Below are 16,110 nucleotides of genomic sequence, written 5' to 3' on the forward strand. Positions count from 1 at the left end.
GAGTAAATATGGAGGAAGGGAACTGTAAGGGACAGTGCCCAGCAACACAGCCACAGCATCAACACGCTGGTGGAGTTTTGGCCAACCACTGCCGGTGTCAGTCTGGTAAACAGTTTCAGAGACCCCTGAAGGAGCACCCCAAAGAGATGCCCGCCAACACCAGTGGCACAACGTCCCAACACATAGAACTAATTAGAAAGCAAACAGCAGGGAGAATGAAAAATATAAATAACTAAGCAAGTATGCAGGGGAAGGACACACCACAAAAAGAAAAACAGTCACCAGAACTCAACAATGACATGGAAGAACTTCTCTGCCTGTCAGATAGAGAATTAATAACTGTCATGATTAACAAAAAGAAAAGAAAACAAAAAGGAAAAAAATTATTTGAGACAAATAATCAGTAAAGTGAAGAACAAAACTGAGACCTTAAAAAAGCAAATAATAGAAAGGCAGGAGATTAAAAGATTACAGGAGGAAATAAAGAACTCTGGGAAAGGAATGAAAACAGAATCAAAGAAATGGAAGAATGGACCAGTCCTCACGAGGATACAGAAATAGAAAGAGCCAAAAGAGAAAAGGACAGAGACGTTCAAAGGAAGAAGTATGAGGACATCTTCGACGATTATCAGACTCCATGAAGAGAGGAAATGTAAGAGTTATAGGCATTCCAGAAGGTGAGGAAAGAGACAAAGGATCTGAGAAATTACTCAAGGAGATAATTGAAGAAAACTTCCCAAGCATGAAAAAGGAGGCAAATACAGACATACAAGAAGCAAGAAGAACTCTCAATAACCACAATGAAAAGAAAACTACAGCAAGACACATAATAGTAAAGCTGGCAAGAGTCCAAGACAAGGGAAAAATAATGAAACTGGCAAGGGGGAAGAAACATATAACTTATAAGGGAAAACTAATTGGATTAACTTCAGACTTCCTTAGAGAAACACTATGGGCAAGAAGAGAATGGAGTAACATATTCAACAAACTTCAAGATAGCAAATGCCACCCAAGAATACTTAACCGTGTAAAACTCTCCTTCCTCTATGAAGAAAAAGTATGGACCTTCAGGCCTCCCCTGGTGGCCCAGGCAGTTGAGCGCAGCACTGTGAAGCTGTCCGCAGCCTCTAGAGCACCGGTTCAATCCTGGCCAGGCGGTGAGGGTCCCACATGGCACAGCAGACCTCTCCCGCCTGGCCCGCTGCTCCCCTCAGCAGTGTGTTTCGTCATTCTGCCTGCTCTGTTCCCTGCTCTAGCTCTGGTGAATCCTCTCACCCTCCCGCATGTCTGCCCTGTACCCCGGTTCTTGGGTAAATGAATAAATAAATCTTAAAAAAAAAAAAAGTATGGACCTTCTCAGACCAACAGAAACTCCAGAAATTCATTACAACTAAACCTCTACTCCTAAAAAATCCTACAGGAAGACCTAAAGCCAAAACCAACAGGGGAATGAACAAGAAGAACAGAATAAAGCAAGGAATAAAATCACAAAATAGACAAAATGGCAAATACAGATGCCATCATATCAATATTAACTCTAAATGTAAATGGACTAAACTCATCAATAAAAAGACACAGTAGCAGGCTGGATTAAAAAACAAAATCCAGCATTCTGCTGTCTCCAGGAAACATATTTAGCCACAAAAGATAGCCATAGTCTGAAAGTAAAAGGTTGGAAAACAATCCTACAAGCAAATGGACCAAAAAAGAAGGCAGGAATAGCTATACTTATATCAGATGAAATAGACTTCAAGCTTAAAAAGGTAAAAAGAGACATAGATGGACACTACATTATGATCAAGGGGACAATACATCAGGAAGACATAACGCTCATCAACATATACTCACTAAATGAAGGAGCACTAAAATATATTAGGCAATTATTATCAGCTCTGAAAACAGACATTAAAGAAAATACATACATAGTGGGAGACTTCAACACCCCACTCTCACCAAGGGACAGATCAACGAGACAAAAAATAAGCAGACACTAGATCCCTAAATAAAGATATAAAACATATGGACTTTACAGACATCTATAGGACACTGCAACCAAAAAAAACCGAGTACACATTTTTTTCAAGTGTGCACGGATCATTCTCCACAATCGATCACATACTGGGCCACAAGATGAACATCAACAGATAAATGAAGATCAAAATCATTCCAACTATCTTCTCTGATCATAAAGACATCAAATTAGAAATAAATCATAAAAAGAAAACATGGAACCCACCTACTTCATGGAGATTGAAATCCAAACTACTGGTAGACCACTGGACTAATGAGGAGATCAAAGAAGAAATTTAAAAATACTTTGAGTAGAACAACAAGGAGGACACCACTTTCTAGAATGTATGGGATGCAGCAAAAGCAGTAATAAGAGGAAAATATGTAGCAATAAAGGCTCACATCAAGAAATAAAAAAGAACTCAAATAACTCAAAGAAACAACCTAATCTCACATCTCAAAGAGCTAGAAAAAGAATAAACAAACAAAAACCTAAAACCAGTAGAAGAAAGGAAAAGATAAAAATCAAAGCTGAAATGAACAAAATGAAATTTTTAAAAAAGTCCAAAAGATCAATGAAACCAAAAGTTGGTTCTTTGAAAAAATAAACAAAATAGACAAACCTCTAGCCAGGCTCACAAAGAAAAAACAGGAGAAAACACATATAAACAGGATTATAAACAAAAGAGGAGAAATCACAACAGACTCAGTAGAAATCAAAAGAAGAATTAGAGATTACTATGAACACTTATATGCAAGCAAATTTAAGAATCTAGAAGGATGGACAAATTCCTAGAATGATATAGTCATACAAAGTAGGACAAAGAAGAAATAGAACACCTAAACAGACCAATTATAAGCAGTGAAATTGAGGCAGTGATCAAAGCACTCCCCCAAAACAAAAACCCAGGCCCAGATGGCTTCACAAATGAATTCTACCAAAAGTTCGGAGGTGAATTAGTGCCTCTCCTACACGGAGTCTTTCAAAAAATTGAAAAAGAAGGAATACTACCAAATATGTTCTATGAAGCCAACATTACACTAATATGAAAACCAAAAAAAGCACAAAAAATGAAATTACAGGCCAATCTCCCTTGTGAACACTGATGCAAAAATCCTTACCAAAATCCTTACCAACAGAATCCAACAATACATCAAAGGGATAATACACTACGATCACGTGGGATTCATCCCAGGGCCACAAGTATGATTCAACATATGAAAATCGACCAGTGTCATCCAATACATCAACAAAAAGAAAAATAAAAACCACATGATTATATCAATAGATGGTGAGAAAGCATTCGACAAAGTTCAACATCCATTTATGATGAAGACCCTTGAAATATTCGTGATAGAAGGAACATATCTTCACATGATAAAAGCCATATATGTAAACCCACTGCCAATATTATTCTCAATGGCAAAAAGCTAAAGTGCCGAGGGCCAGCCTTGGCAAAATGTCGTGTCAGGGGTTCCTGAAAGGATGAGACGGCTTGGGCAACAAGTTTAGGGCTGAAGGGAAGAGAATGAGGCAGATATGCACTCTTCTTTTTGGTGCAAGTTATCTCCTGCCGAGGCGCTCAGCAGGTCCTTTATACATTTTTAGTAAACCGTGAAATTATATTATCATGTGCATAGAAACAAAGCAGAAACAATCAGTGCATCTCTTAGATTTTTTGTTGCTGTGTACCTTCCTCAAGAAGGCAACCTTCAAGGTTAATAGAAAACTAAGCCTTACACTAAAAGTTATTATTTCAGTTAAACAATTTCCTAAAACAGTTGCTAGCCATTGGTACACTCCTATCAGCTAAAGCCTAAGCATCCAAAGACTCCTCTATTCATATGGCCTTCAGCCGAAGACCAACTGCTTCTCAGCTATCAGAAATTTTTCTACGTAGAAACTCCTTAACACTATTAACTTCATTTAAAAATTTTCCTAAGAAACTTCTAAAAAAGCAAAAAAAGGACTTACTATAATTGTTGCGCTGGTTTGCTTGTCAGGCATGTACAATAAATTGTCTCCCATTGTCAAGTGGGCCAAATTGTTTAATAACTAATTTTTAAATAGATAATTTTCCATGCGATTTATTTACAGTATGCTGCTACATATAATTTATTGCCTAACATACTTTCTGATAATTTTTTCTCTTTTTATGACCAAGAACAAAAAACAAAGGGATGTCAGCCCCACGGTGTGAAGGTGTGAAGTTCTTTGAGCTTAGGCCCCATGGTGTGAGGTGTGAGGCCCTTTTTCTTCAGCCCCACAATGTGAGGCCCTTTTACCTTTGGCCCCACAGTATGAGGCCCTTTTTCTTAGCTGCTTGCCAGTGTCTTATCTGCTCAATGTTAATAACGAACTTGAACAACCTCAATAGGAACCCCTCCCTTTCAAGCTTTTAAAGAAACTAAAAAGAGCAACTGCTGATTAAGGGGCTACTTCTCCTTACACTTTGTAGCTTATAGAGTCAGTGGCTAGTTGTTTTCTCACTCCTCTTGACTGGCAGATGACGGCTAAATCTAGTATATCTGGTGGAGCTTATTTGTTGTGGAGAGCAAACTATGAGGAGGAGGCACAGAGGCTAGTAAAGAAATATAATAGAGGAATGAAAAGGATTGATGATGAAATCCCGCTTGGAATGGTTCTGGGTCAAGATGATTGGTGTGAAAATAATGTTCAGATCCGTATTCTGCCTCCAGCTTTCCGTCTTGTGCGTGAGTCTGCAGTTTTTGCATGGAGCCGGTTGCCAGCTGGTGAAATGAAAACCTCTGGCCTTGCTAACATCAAACAAAGGCCTGAGGAATCTTATTAAGACTTTTTGTAACGGTTAATGGATGCTGTCCAAAAAACTATACCTAATGCTGAGGCGGCTCACATTTTAACTAAACTGCTGGCCCTCGGCACTAAAGGTCTTTCCTTTAAGATCCAGGGACAAGACAGGATGTCCTCTCTCACCACTGCTCTTCAATATAATACTGGAGGTCCTAGCCAGGGCAATAAGACAAGAGAAAGACATACAAGGAATCCAAATAGGGAAAGAAGAAGTAAAACTACCACTCTTTGCAGACGATATGCTAATACACATAGAGAACCCTAAAAACTCCACAGGAAAACTACTCAAAATAATCAACCAGGTTAGTAAAGTAGCAGGATACAAGTCAACACACAACACTCAATCAATCATTAAGAAAAAATCAAGAAAACCATCCCTTTTATAATTGAAACAAAAAAATCAAATACTTGGGAATAAACCTAACAAAAGTGGTGAAGGATCTCTACAAAGAAAATAATAAAACACTGTTAAAGGAAATAGAAGAAGACACAAAGAAAGGGAAAGACATCCCCTGCTCATGGATTGGAAGAATTAACATTTAAATAGCCATTCTAGCAAAAGCAATTTACAGATTCAACACTATGCCAATAAAAATCTCAATGACATTCTTCAAAGAAATAGAACAAATACTGATGAAATTCATATGGAACCACAAAAAAAATAAAAAACACAAAAACACGAATAGCCAAAGCCCTACTGATGAAAACAAAGGAGAAAGGAGGTATCACACTTCCAAACTTCAAGCTATACTACAAAGCCATAATAATTACAACAGTTTGGTATTGCAACAAAAACAGACATACACCAATGGAACCGAATAGAGAACCCAGAAATAAAGACTCATTTATATGGACAACTGATCTTTGACAAAGGAGCAAAGAATATGCAATGGAACATGGACAGTTTGTTCAATAAATGGTGCTGGGGAAACTGGACCACCGCATGCAAGAAAATGAAACTAAACCACTACCTCACTGTGCACAAAAATCAACTCAAAATGGATGAAAGAACTGGCCATAAGACCTGAAAACATAAAATATATAGAAGAAAATATAGGTAAAACACTGTAAGACATACATCTCAGTAACATCTTTAAAGACTCATAACACAAAGCAAAGAAAGTCAAGGAAAAGATAAACACCTGGGATTACATCAAACTGAAAAGCTTCTGTACAGCAAAAGAGAAATTAACCAAAACAAAGACACACCCCACTGACTGAGGGAAAATTTTTGTACCTCATACAACTGATAAGGGACTGATCACAAAAATATACAAAGAACTCACATGACTCAACAAAAACAAAGTAAACAATCCAGTCAAGAAATGGGAAGGACTTAAAAGACACTTCTCCAAAGAGGAAATGCAAATGGCCAACAGGCATATGAAAAAATGTTCAACATCCCTTATAATCAGGGAACTACAAATCAAAACCACATTGAGATACCACCTTACACCACTAAGAATAGCACATATCAAAAAAACTAGCAACAACAAATGTTGGTGAGGATGTGGTGAAAACGGAACTCTCCTACATTGCTGGTGGGAGTGCAAACTGGTCCAACCACTATGGAAAGCTGTCTGGAGGTTCCTCAGTCTACTACAAATGGAGCTACCGTATGACCTGGCAATTCTACTCCTAGAGATCTACCCAAAGGACACAAAAACATTGATTCAAAAGAACACCTGTACACCTATGCTTATTGCAGCACTATTTACATAGGTAAAACCTGGAAACAACCCAAATGTCCAAAAATAGATGACTGGATAAAGATGTGGTGTATATATATATATATATATATATATATATATATATATATACACACACACAATGGAATATTATTCAGCAATCAAAAAAGATAATTTCATGCCATTCACAGCAATGTGAATGGAGCTAGAAGGAATTATGCTCGATGAAATAAGCCAGAAGGAAAAAGAAAAATATCAGATGGTTTCACTTATAGCAGGAATACAGGGGAAACAAACAAGATATCAGTGTAAAAACATAAAAACAGTACAAAACACAACAAAGCGAAACAGGCAATTATAAATCAGAGACATCCTGCAGGGGAGGAGGAGGGAGAGGGATCAGAGGGAAAGAGTGAGGAGCACAGGGGACTAAGGTGATGGTGCATGGGTGCATTGGTGAAGGAAATTCTATTCTTTTTTTTTTTTTAAAGATTTATTTATTTATTTATACAACCACTGGGTACAGTCAGAAGCGCTGGAGGGTGAGAGAATTCACCAGAGCCAGAGTGGGGAACAGAACAGGCAGATGAAATACACTGCTGAGGGGAGCAGCAGGCATCACAGGAAAGGTCTGCGCGCCATGTGGGACCCTCACTGGTGGCCAGAGATAGAACCAGCGCTGCTGAGGCTGCCGGCAGCATCGCAGCCCAGGGCTCAACTGCTGCCCCACCAGGGGAGGCCCTGGTGAAGGAAATTCTATGGGGACTACACCTGAGGGTGTGGGGGGAAGCAAATATTGCTTAAAAATGAACAATTATGTAAAAAATAAATTAGTTAATTAACAAAAATAAATAAAGTAATTATGAGAAGACATCGAAGTGGCCACTCTACCAAAAGCAATTTATAGGTTCAATGCAATTCCAATAGAAATCTCAATGACATTCTTCAAAGAAATGGAACAAATATTGATGAAATTCATATGGAACCACCAAAAAAGCCCAATAGCAAAAAAGCTCTCCTTACCAGAAGAGTGGAGAATAGAGGCATTACACTCCCAGGCTCGAAACTGTACTACAAAGCATTATAATAAAAAGTGTAGTATCAAAACAAAAGCAGACACACAGATAAAAGGAATCGAAATATGAAAGCCCAGAAAAAAAATGCATATATGGTCAACTAATCTATGACAAAGGGACAAAGAATATGCACTGCAATAAGGAAAATCTCGTAAATAAATGGTGCTGGGAAAACTGGACTGCCACATGCAAGGAATGAAACTAGACTACTACCTCACACCATACACAAAAAAAAAAATCAACTCAAAATGGATGAGACCTGAATGTAAGACCTGAAACCATAAAATGTACAGAAGAAAACATAGGTAAAACACTCTGTGGCATAAACTTCAGAAACATCTTTGAGGACTCTTCTCCAGAAGCAAGGAAAACAAAGAAGAGAAACAGCTTTGACTACATCAAACTAAAAGTTTCTGTACAGCAAAAGACACTAAAATGAATTGTTATTAATCACACGGTGCCTAATTCATAAAGTAAAGGTATCATATGTATGTATGTGCAGGGAAATCTTTGTGTATACTGGGCTCCATACTGTTGGCGGTTCAGGCATCCAGTGGGGGGTCCTGGAATACATCCCATGTGGATAAAGGGGGACTGCTGCACCAGTGTTTGGATTTAGGACAAATTATAGGTGTGTTGCATGTCCTTGTTGCTTTAATTTTCATTTGCATTTATATATGTCTTTCAACATATGATGGTGTAGGGGCAGGATGGGCACCAGAGCAGGTTTTTTCTTTTTTTTTTTTAAAGCTTTATTTATTTATTTATACAAGCACTGGGTACAGTCAGAAAAGCGGGAGGGTGAGAGAATTCACCAGAGCCAGAGCGGGGAACAGAACAGGCAGATTGACTAAATGCACTGCCGAGGGAAGCAGTGGGCATGGCAGGAGAGGTCTGCGCACCATATGGGACCCTTGCTGGTGGCCAGGGATCGAACTGGCATTACAGAGGCTGCGGGCAGCTTCGCAACCCAGTGCTCAACCGCTGCACCACCACGGAGGCCCCAGAGCAGCTTTTCTATGATTCAAGCAGATGGGTAAAAGAGACTCCTGGAGCCCTGGGTGGCTTTAAGAGGCTTTTATTGAGCTTTACCTGTAGTGCAGCAACCAAGTAATGTGTACAGGCAGGGGTGCCAGGGGGCCTGGAGGCCTGGCAGCAAGTCTTCACTCTGGGCTTCTCTCTCTTCTGGCTTTCTTTCTCCCCTTCTCTCTCCTACGTCTTACCTGCTTCTTCTCCTGCTTCTGCTGCTTCTTGGTGACTATCTCAACACTCCTCCCATGGCCCACAGACAGCTCACAACTGCAGGTACCCCCTCCAGGCAGGGAATCCTAATGGTGGGAGGGCAGAAAAGCCTGAAAGCCATTTACCCTACAGATGGTGAGTATCTGTTCATATGCCTACTAGCCATCAATATAGCTTCCTTGGACATGGTTCAGAGTTTTGCTCAATTTTAAAATGTTATTTGTTCTTGTTGAATTTGAAGGGTTCCATGCATATTCTAAAACATGTATTATATCTCGAGTCATGTTTTGCAAATACTTTCTCCCAGTCTGTGACCCAAGCTTTTACAAACCTGACCTAACATAAATGCACAGACTATGAGAAGAGAAATGAGAAGTTGCTGACTGCAGTAGGTTAGAGCAGAGGAGACTTGGTTGACTAGAGGATGACATGACTTATTTGTGTATGTTCTTGAGCATTTATGAACCCTCTGTGTGTCATAAATAACAAATATTAGTTATTATCAAAATAATTTATTATCAAAAACAAATTAGATGACAATCCCTGACACTATGAAACACTCCCCAGATCTCCTCAGCCACGTGTTCTCAGGCTCTGACCTGCTATTCTAGGACTTGCCATCTTGTCACTGAACTGTTTTGCCTTAGAATTTCCACCTGACAAATTTGGGCTGGATGGACGGACACTCCTTCCCACTGAAAATAGCTAAAAATGCCACATTCTTAAAAGCATCAGAACTTACAATATAATAATAAATGGCCACACCCATTTAGAAAGGGGAGACCCCGCGTGGGCCCCACCGAGAGCAGCACCCTGAGGAGGAGGAAGGGCTGTGAGGGCCCTGCCCAGAGTAGACTCAGAGCCCAGCCCTTCAGCTCTGCGCTGAGCGGGACAACAGACACTCTCCTTCCTTTTTAAAATTTAGGAAAAGATGTTTTACTCTGATTAGATTTATATGTATAATGTAGAATATATGTGCTATAATGTACATCCATTGTAAAAAAAATATTTATATATATAAAATGTGGGGCCTCCCTGGTGGTATAGAGGTTAAGTCTCAGTGCTATCACCATTGTGGGCTGAGTTCCATCCCTGACCAGGAGCTACCCACATGGTGCAGCAGATCTCTCCTGTCTCACTCACTGCTCCCCTCAGCAGTGTATTTCAGTAGATCTGCCTTTCTGTTCCCCACTATGTCTCTGGTGAATTCTCTCACCCCCGGCACCTCTGGCCTGCACCCCAGTTCTCTCATGCATAAAGAATAAAAATAAAACTTTAAACATATATATAATGTTACAAGTGGGACAGTAAAAATAACTGTAGTCCTTACACTTGGAAAGACTGTTTCATTCTTTCCTTGTCTGTTGTAGATCCTGCTGCTGCTACTTGAGTCAGTCTCTCTCTCTCTCTCTCTCTCTCTCTCTCTCTCTCTCTCTCTCTCTCTCTCTCAGCACAGAGCCCAGTGGCCTCAGTTCTGTCACCTCCATTTCCCAGGTCAGCTCACTCCTACCCCTCCTGAGAGAGCTACTTCTCACTTCCTCCCCCCTACTCAGCCCCTCATCACCTCCCCTCCCTTGACTCTTATATGATTAGTTTATTTCTTTTTTCATCCTTAAAATATGAAGCACTCAGGTGAGAACAGCACCATCACCCCCACACCTGTACCTGGATCCGCTGCCCTCACCCCAGTGATAGTAGAAGGTCCCCTCCTGTCTAAGGTCACCCCTCAGCTTGGGTGCAGGATCAGGCCTCTCTGTCCCCTGGGTCATCATATCCCACTCTCCTGTGGGTCATGCTTTCTGCCACACACACATGCTGTAATAGCTCCCATTCAAAAATATAATTAAACCAGTACAAACTCCCCCCCATAAATCCACCACCTGACCCCATGACCCCATGACTTCCTCCTCTACTACCCCATGTCTATGACACTCTGTAGGGTCAGATCCTCAGTGAGCCCATTCTCTCACCTGCTAGACTGTCTTTCAATTTTTTCCAAATAGACATGTGCACATAGTTTTAAAAGTCCACACTTCTACAAGGCTTTTTAGGGAGACAGATGTCTCCATCTTCTATGGGCCTCACTTCCTGAATCTCAGGGACAACCTGTTTTTTTTTAAATATTTTATTTTATATAATTCTTACATCATTTTTCATTTTTGCACTATGTAGGCATTTTCATTTTGGTTATATTCCCCATACAGTTGCACCCACCCCCTTATTTTGACCCTAATCCTTCCTCTCCCCGCCCCTCCCCCCACGCCCGCCCAGTATGTCTCTGGTTTATAGTTACTTGTTGATTTTGATTTTTACTTTGTATTAATTAGTCTTTTTCCTGGTCCCTTATTTAGGTTTTCTAAATTCCTGCTATGAGTGAGACCATCCGATATTTTTCTTTTTCTTTCTGGCTTATTTCACTGAGCATAATCCCTTCTAGCTCCTTCCATGTTGCTGCGAACTGCATGTGTTTATCTTTTTTGATTACTGAGTAATATTCCATTGTGTGTATGTACCACATCTTCTTGATCCAGTCATCTATTTTTGGGCATTTGGGTTGTTTCCAAAGCTTAGCTATTGTAAATAGTGCTGCTGTAAACACAGGGATTCAGACAAGCTGCTTTTCTTTTTAACGCATTCACTATTTGTTACTTCTGTGTCTCCAATATAAGGCTAATTGTACTCCTTGTTTTTGAGTTTTATGTCTCATCTTCACTGAATTGACTCTTCTTTCACACAACCTCGTCCTCCCAACATAATAACATTATAATTATGATTAGCTCAGCATGTATTGTGTGCATTTTTTTGGTCAGTTTATCGTATAATTTTAGTTATTCATCAAAATGTACCACTCTTTGGGGCCTCCCTGGTGGTGCAAGGGGTTGAGCACAGCGCTGTGAAGCTGTCCGCAGCCTCTGTAGTGTGAATTCAATCCCAGGCCACGGAGCTACCTACATGGCACAGCAGACCTCGCCTAACTCACCAGCAGCTCCTCTCAGCAGTGTACTTTGGTCTAACTGCGGATTCTGTTCCCCACTCTCTCTGGTGAATGCTGTCACCTCCCACACCTCTGCCCTGTACCCCAGTTCGTGTACAACTTAATGTTAAAAAAAAAAAAAAAAAACTCTGCAGAGATCCTGTGACAAAGGTGTTGGTGCAGGAGAAGAGGGAGCAGGCAAAGTCCCAGGTCCCCTGGTGTTCTTAGAGTCTCAGCCCTCTGAGCCATGTCTGGGGCGGGGAAGGTGCCTGTTGGAGATTCACCATCTCCCCAGTTTCACTTCTCACAACCTGTGTCGGGGCCCTCCTTCCTGGATACTGATGACTCACCCCAGATCTCACTCCCCATTGCCTGGAGGTCTCCAGAGCAGCCAATTAGCATCCCGGGGGATCCAATTGCAAAGTCTCCACCTACCCTCCGGGACTCAGAATCTCCCCAGACCCAAGAGCTCTGGTCATGAGGCCCCCAACCTTCCTGCTGCTGCTCTTAGGGGTCCTGGCCCTGAAGGAGACCTGGGCTGGTGAGTGCGGGCTCGGGAGGGAAAAGGCCTCAGAGGAGGGAGGAACTTGTGGAACCCCGGGGTTGGGGTGTGGGGCACAGGACCCCTGGAAAAGCCGGTCCACACCACCGCTGGCCCTGTTGTCCCCCATGACCCCAACCTGCCCTGGTCCCTCTGTCCCTCCCAGCCCCTCCTCCTCATGGTACCTGAGTCTCATGCTTCACGTCCCCCAGCCCCTTATCAATCTCAGGAGCCCCCTCGCACCCCTCCCCTCCCGCCCCGTCTCCCCAGCCCGGGTCTCCCTCCCGCCCCCAGGCTCCCACTCCCTGAGGTATTTCTACACCGCGATGTCCCGGCCTGGCCTCGGGGAGCCCCGCTTCATCGCCGTGGGGTACGTGGACGACACGCAGTTCGTGGGGTTCGACAGCGACTCCCCGGGCCAGAGGATGGAGCCGCGGGCGCCCTGGGCGGAGCAGGAGGGGCCGGAGTACTGGGAAGGGGACACGCGGATCCTCAGGAACAAAGTAGCAGTGTACCGGGACAACCTGCTCACCCTGCGCGGCTACTACAACCAGAGCGAGGACGGTGAGCGGGGCGGGCCCGGGGCGCTCACGACCCCACCCCCGCGGGCGGGCGGGACCCCAGACCCCGGCCCGAGCGTCCCCCGAGGCAGGGGGACCCGCCGGACCCTCGACCCGGGACGAGCCCCGGGACTTTTCCCGCGGGGTTCCCGCGTCGGTTTCGGTTTATTCCCGGCGGGGGCGGGCGGGGTGACCGCGGGGTGACGCGGGGTGACGGGGCGGGGACAGGCTCTCACACCCTCCAGCAGATGTTTGGCTGCGACGTGGGACCCAAAGGCCGCCTCGGCGGGTATAAGCAGTACGCCTACGACGGCGCCGATTACCTGGCCCTGAACGGGGACCTGCGCTCCTGGACCGCGGCGGACACGGCCGCGCAGATCTCCCGGCGCAAGTGGGAGGAGGAAGGTTGGACAAAGCGCGTCAGGAACTACCTGCAGGGCCTATGCGTGGAGTCGCTGCGCAGATTCCTGGAGCGCGGGAAGGAGACGCTGCAGCGCTCAGGTAAGAGGGGCCGCGAGGTCTCCCAACCCCCCTCAGGCCGGCACCGCGGGGAGGGTGGCGTCAGGGTCACAGCAGCGCCCCCTCTCTGGTCAGGGGAGGAGGAGCCCCCTGGGTTTCCTGACTCCCCAGAGGACCCCACTTTTCCTCAGAACAGTTAAGGGATCCAGTGTCTCCTGAACCTGAGGGGAGACCAGCCCTGGAATCTCCCTTCACTGATCCTTTTGACCCGTCAGCCCTCTTGGGAACCATCAGTTTCTCCCTCAGGGTCTTGTTATTGGTCGGAGGACATTTTCTCTTCTGACTCCTATTTTCTGAGTCCCCAGGATTATCCCAGACTCCCCAGACCAGGCTGGTTTCTAGATTTTGTGCTTCCTCTTTCCAAACCCACTGCCCTGTCCATTCTGAGGATGGTCACAGAGGCTTTTTCAGTCCATGAGGAAAAAAGCCAGAGGGGAGACCTGCTCTGAAATCTCCGTTCACAGATCCTTTTGACCCGGCAGCCCTCATGGGAACCATCAGTGTTTCTCTCAGGGTCTTGTTATTGGTCAGAGGACATTTTTCTTTTCTTTTCTTTTCTTTTTTAAAGATTTATTTATTTATACATACAAGAACTGGGGTACAGGCCAGAGGTGTGGAGGACAAAAGGATTCACCAGAGACAGAGCAGGGAATCTGACTCCTGCTTTTCTGAGTGACTAGGTCTGTCCCCAAAAGTCTGTGCTCTTCTTCTTAGAGAACTGCCTCCTTCTATTCAGAGCCTGTTGCCCTAATTCTAGATCTAAGGAATAAGAGATTATCCCAGACCAGGCTTGTTTCTAGGTTTTGTGCTTCCTCTTCTAACCCCACTGCCCTGTCCATTCTGAGGATGGTCACAGACTTTTTCAGGTCCATGAGGGAAAAACCAAAGTGTGTAAGTTCTCACCCTTCTCCTCAGATGCCCCAAAGACACACATGACCCACCACCCCACCTCTGAGCATGAAGTCACCCTGAGATGCTGGGCCCTGGGCTTCTACCCTGCGGACATCACCCTGACCTGGCAGCGAGATGGGGAGGACCTGGCCCAGGAAACGGAGCTGGTGGAGACCAGGCCTGGGGGTGATGGAACCTTCCAGAAGTGGGCAGCTGTGGAAGTGCCTTCTGGAGAGGAGCAGAGATACACGTGCCTTGTGCAGCATGAGGGGCTGCTGGAGCCCCAAGTCCTGACTTGGGGTAAGGAGGGAATGTGGGCTCAGAGCTTCTCAGGGGCATCAGGAGCCCTTCTGGAGACCTTCAGAGCATCAGATAACGGCCTGGGGCTCAGAGTCGCACCTTCTCTTCCCTTCCAGTGCCACCTCCTCAGTCCTCTGTCCCCACCGCGGGCATCATTGCTGGCCTGGTTCTCCTTGGAGCTGCGGTGGCTGCAGCTGTGATGTGGAGGAAGAAGCGCTGAGGTAAGGAAGGGAGTGGGGGATCTTGTCCACTAGGACAACTTTCAGGCTACAGATAGAACGTGCTCTACCTGTGTTCCCCAGTCTGTAGCTAATTGACAACCCTCTTTTGTAAAGCATTTTTGAAAATGAATCAAATTGTTCACCTTGATAATGCTGGTGATGTGGCCCTGATTCCAGAAAATGGCAGAAGGGAAGGTCCCTGCTGAGGGCAGACCCAGGAGGCAGTTTTGGTCCATTCCCCTCTCATCGCCTTTCTTCATATTTCCTGGTCTTGCCCTAAGTGTCCAGTTATAGTTCTGGAAACTTCCCTGTGGTCCAGACTTGGGGATTCCCTTAGGACTTCATGGCCTGACTCCTTCCTGGTCTCACATGATGTTTCTTCTCACAGGAAAAAAAGGAGGAAGCTACACTCAGGCTGCAGGTCAGTGTGGATCAGGGGTTGGTCCATGAGCCCCTGGGCAGTGTAGATGGAACCCCTGGGGGAGTCACCCTTATCAGTCCCCTCTGTGGTCTCTTCTCTCTGTCGCTCTGACCAGATTCTGTTTTGTTCTCCCCTAGGCAGCGACAGTGCCCAGGGCTCTGATGTGTCTCTCACAGCTGCTAAAGGTGAGGCCCTGGAGGCCTGTGGTGGGAGGGGCTGGGCCAGAGAGGATGGGACCAGGATGTGGGGAAGCTGTGAGGGGGACATTCTGAGGATGCAGTGGGCTATTGACAATGTGGACACTTAATGTATTTTTTTGCATTTTTTGTGATCCTTTTCCTTCACAGTCTCAGCCAGCTACTTTGTGTGGACTGAGTGATGCAGGATTTCTTCTCACCCCCACTTTGTAACTTCAAGGTCTGCTGGTTTCCTTTGCTGCAAAAGGCATCGGAATGTGTCTCTGTTCTTACTAGACAATGTGAGGAGTTGGGGAGACTGGCCCAGCCCTGCCCACCAGGCCCTTCCCCACACTGACCATTGTTTTTCTTTGATGACTTTCCTATTCCAGCAGAGGCAGCTTAGCCTGTGTCTACCTATCTTTGTGTTTCCTCAAGAATAGTAACTACTTCCCTCTTGAAATGATAATCAAGTTCTAAAATTTCTGTTTGTAAGCTTGGCCAGTGGGTTTGATGGGCTAATAAAAATGATTCCTAAAATTTGAGATGAAATAAATGGGAAGCCTTCCAGAATGATGTGTTTGCTATGCTGAGTCTGTGCAGGTGGGGGCGGGAGAGGCTGTGAGGAGCTGAGGGGACAGGGCCTGTGTCCAGTCAG

The 16,110-nt window shown here is 44.5% G+C and overlaps 1 protein-coding gene across 1 annotated transcript; it reads left to right on the forward strand.

The window, feature by feature from the left end:
- The first annotated feature begins 12,273 nt into the window (after window positions 1-12,273).
- On the forward strand, window positions 12,274-16,017 carry LOC119251971 (popy Class I histocompatibility antigen, A-1 alpha chain-like). The gene is made up of 8 exons (XM_054698461.1): window positions 12,274-12,364; window positions 12,659-12,928; window positions 13,153-13,425; window positions 14,359-14,634; window positions 14,751-14,855; window positions 15,244-15,276; window positions 15,414-15,461; window positions 15,624-16,017. The coding sequence occupies exons 1-5, from the start codon at window positions 12,301-12,303 to the stop codon at window positions 14,852-14,854; spliced, it is 987 nt and encodes a 328-aa protein (XP_054554436.1). The 5' UTR covers window positions 12,274-12,300; the 3' UTR covers window position 14,855; window positions 15,244-15,276; window positions 15,414-15,461; window positions 15,624-16,017.
- Window positions 16,018-16,110: the final 93 nt, after the last annotated feature.

The sequence above is a fragment of the Talpa occidentalis genome, unplaced genomic scaffold (genome assembly GCF_014898055.3).
Source record: "Talpa occidentalis isolate TD23 unplaced genomic scaffold, MPIMG_talOcc4v2.1 talOcc4.2, whole genome shotgun sequence".
Classification (NCBI taxonomy): domain Eukaryota; kingdom Metazoa; phylum Chordata; class Mammalia; order Eulipotyphla; family Talpidae; genus Talpa; species Talpa occidentalis.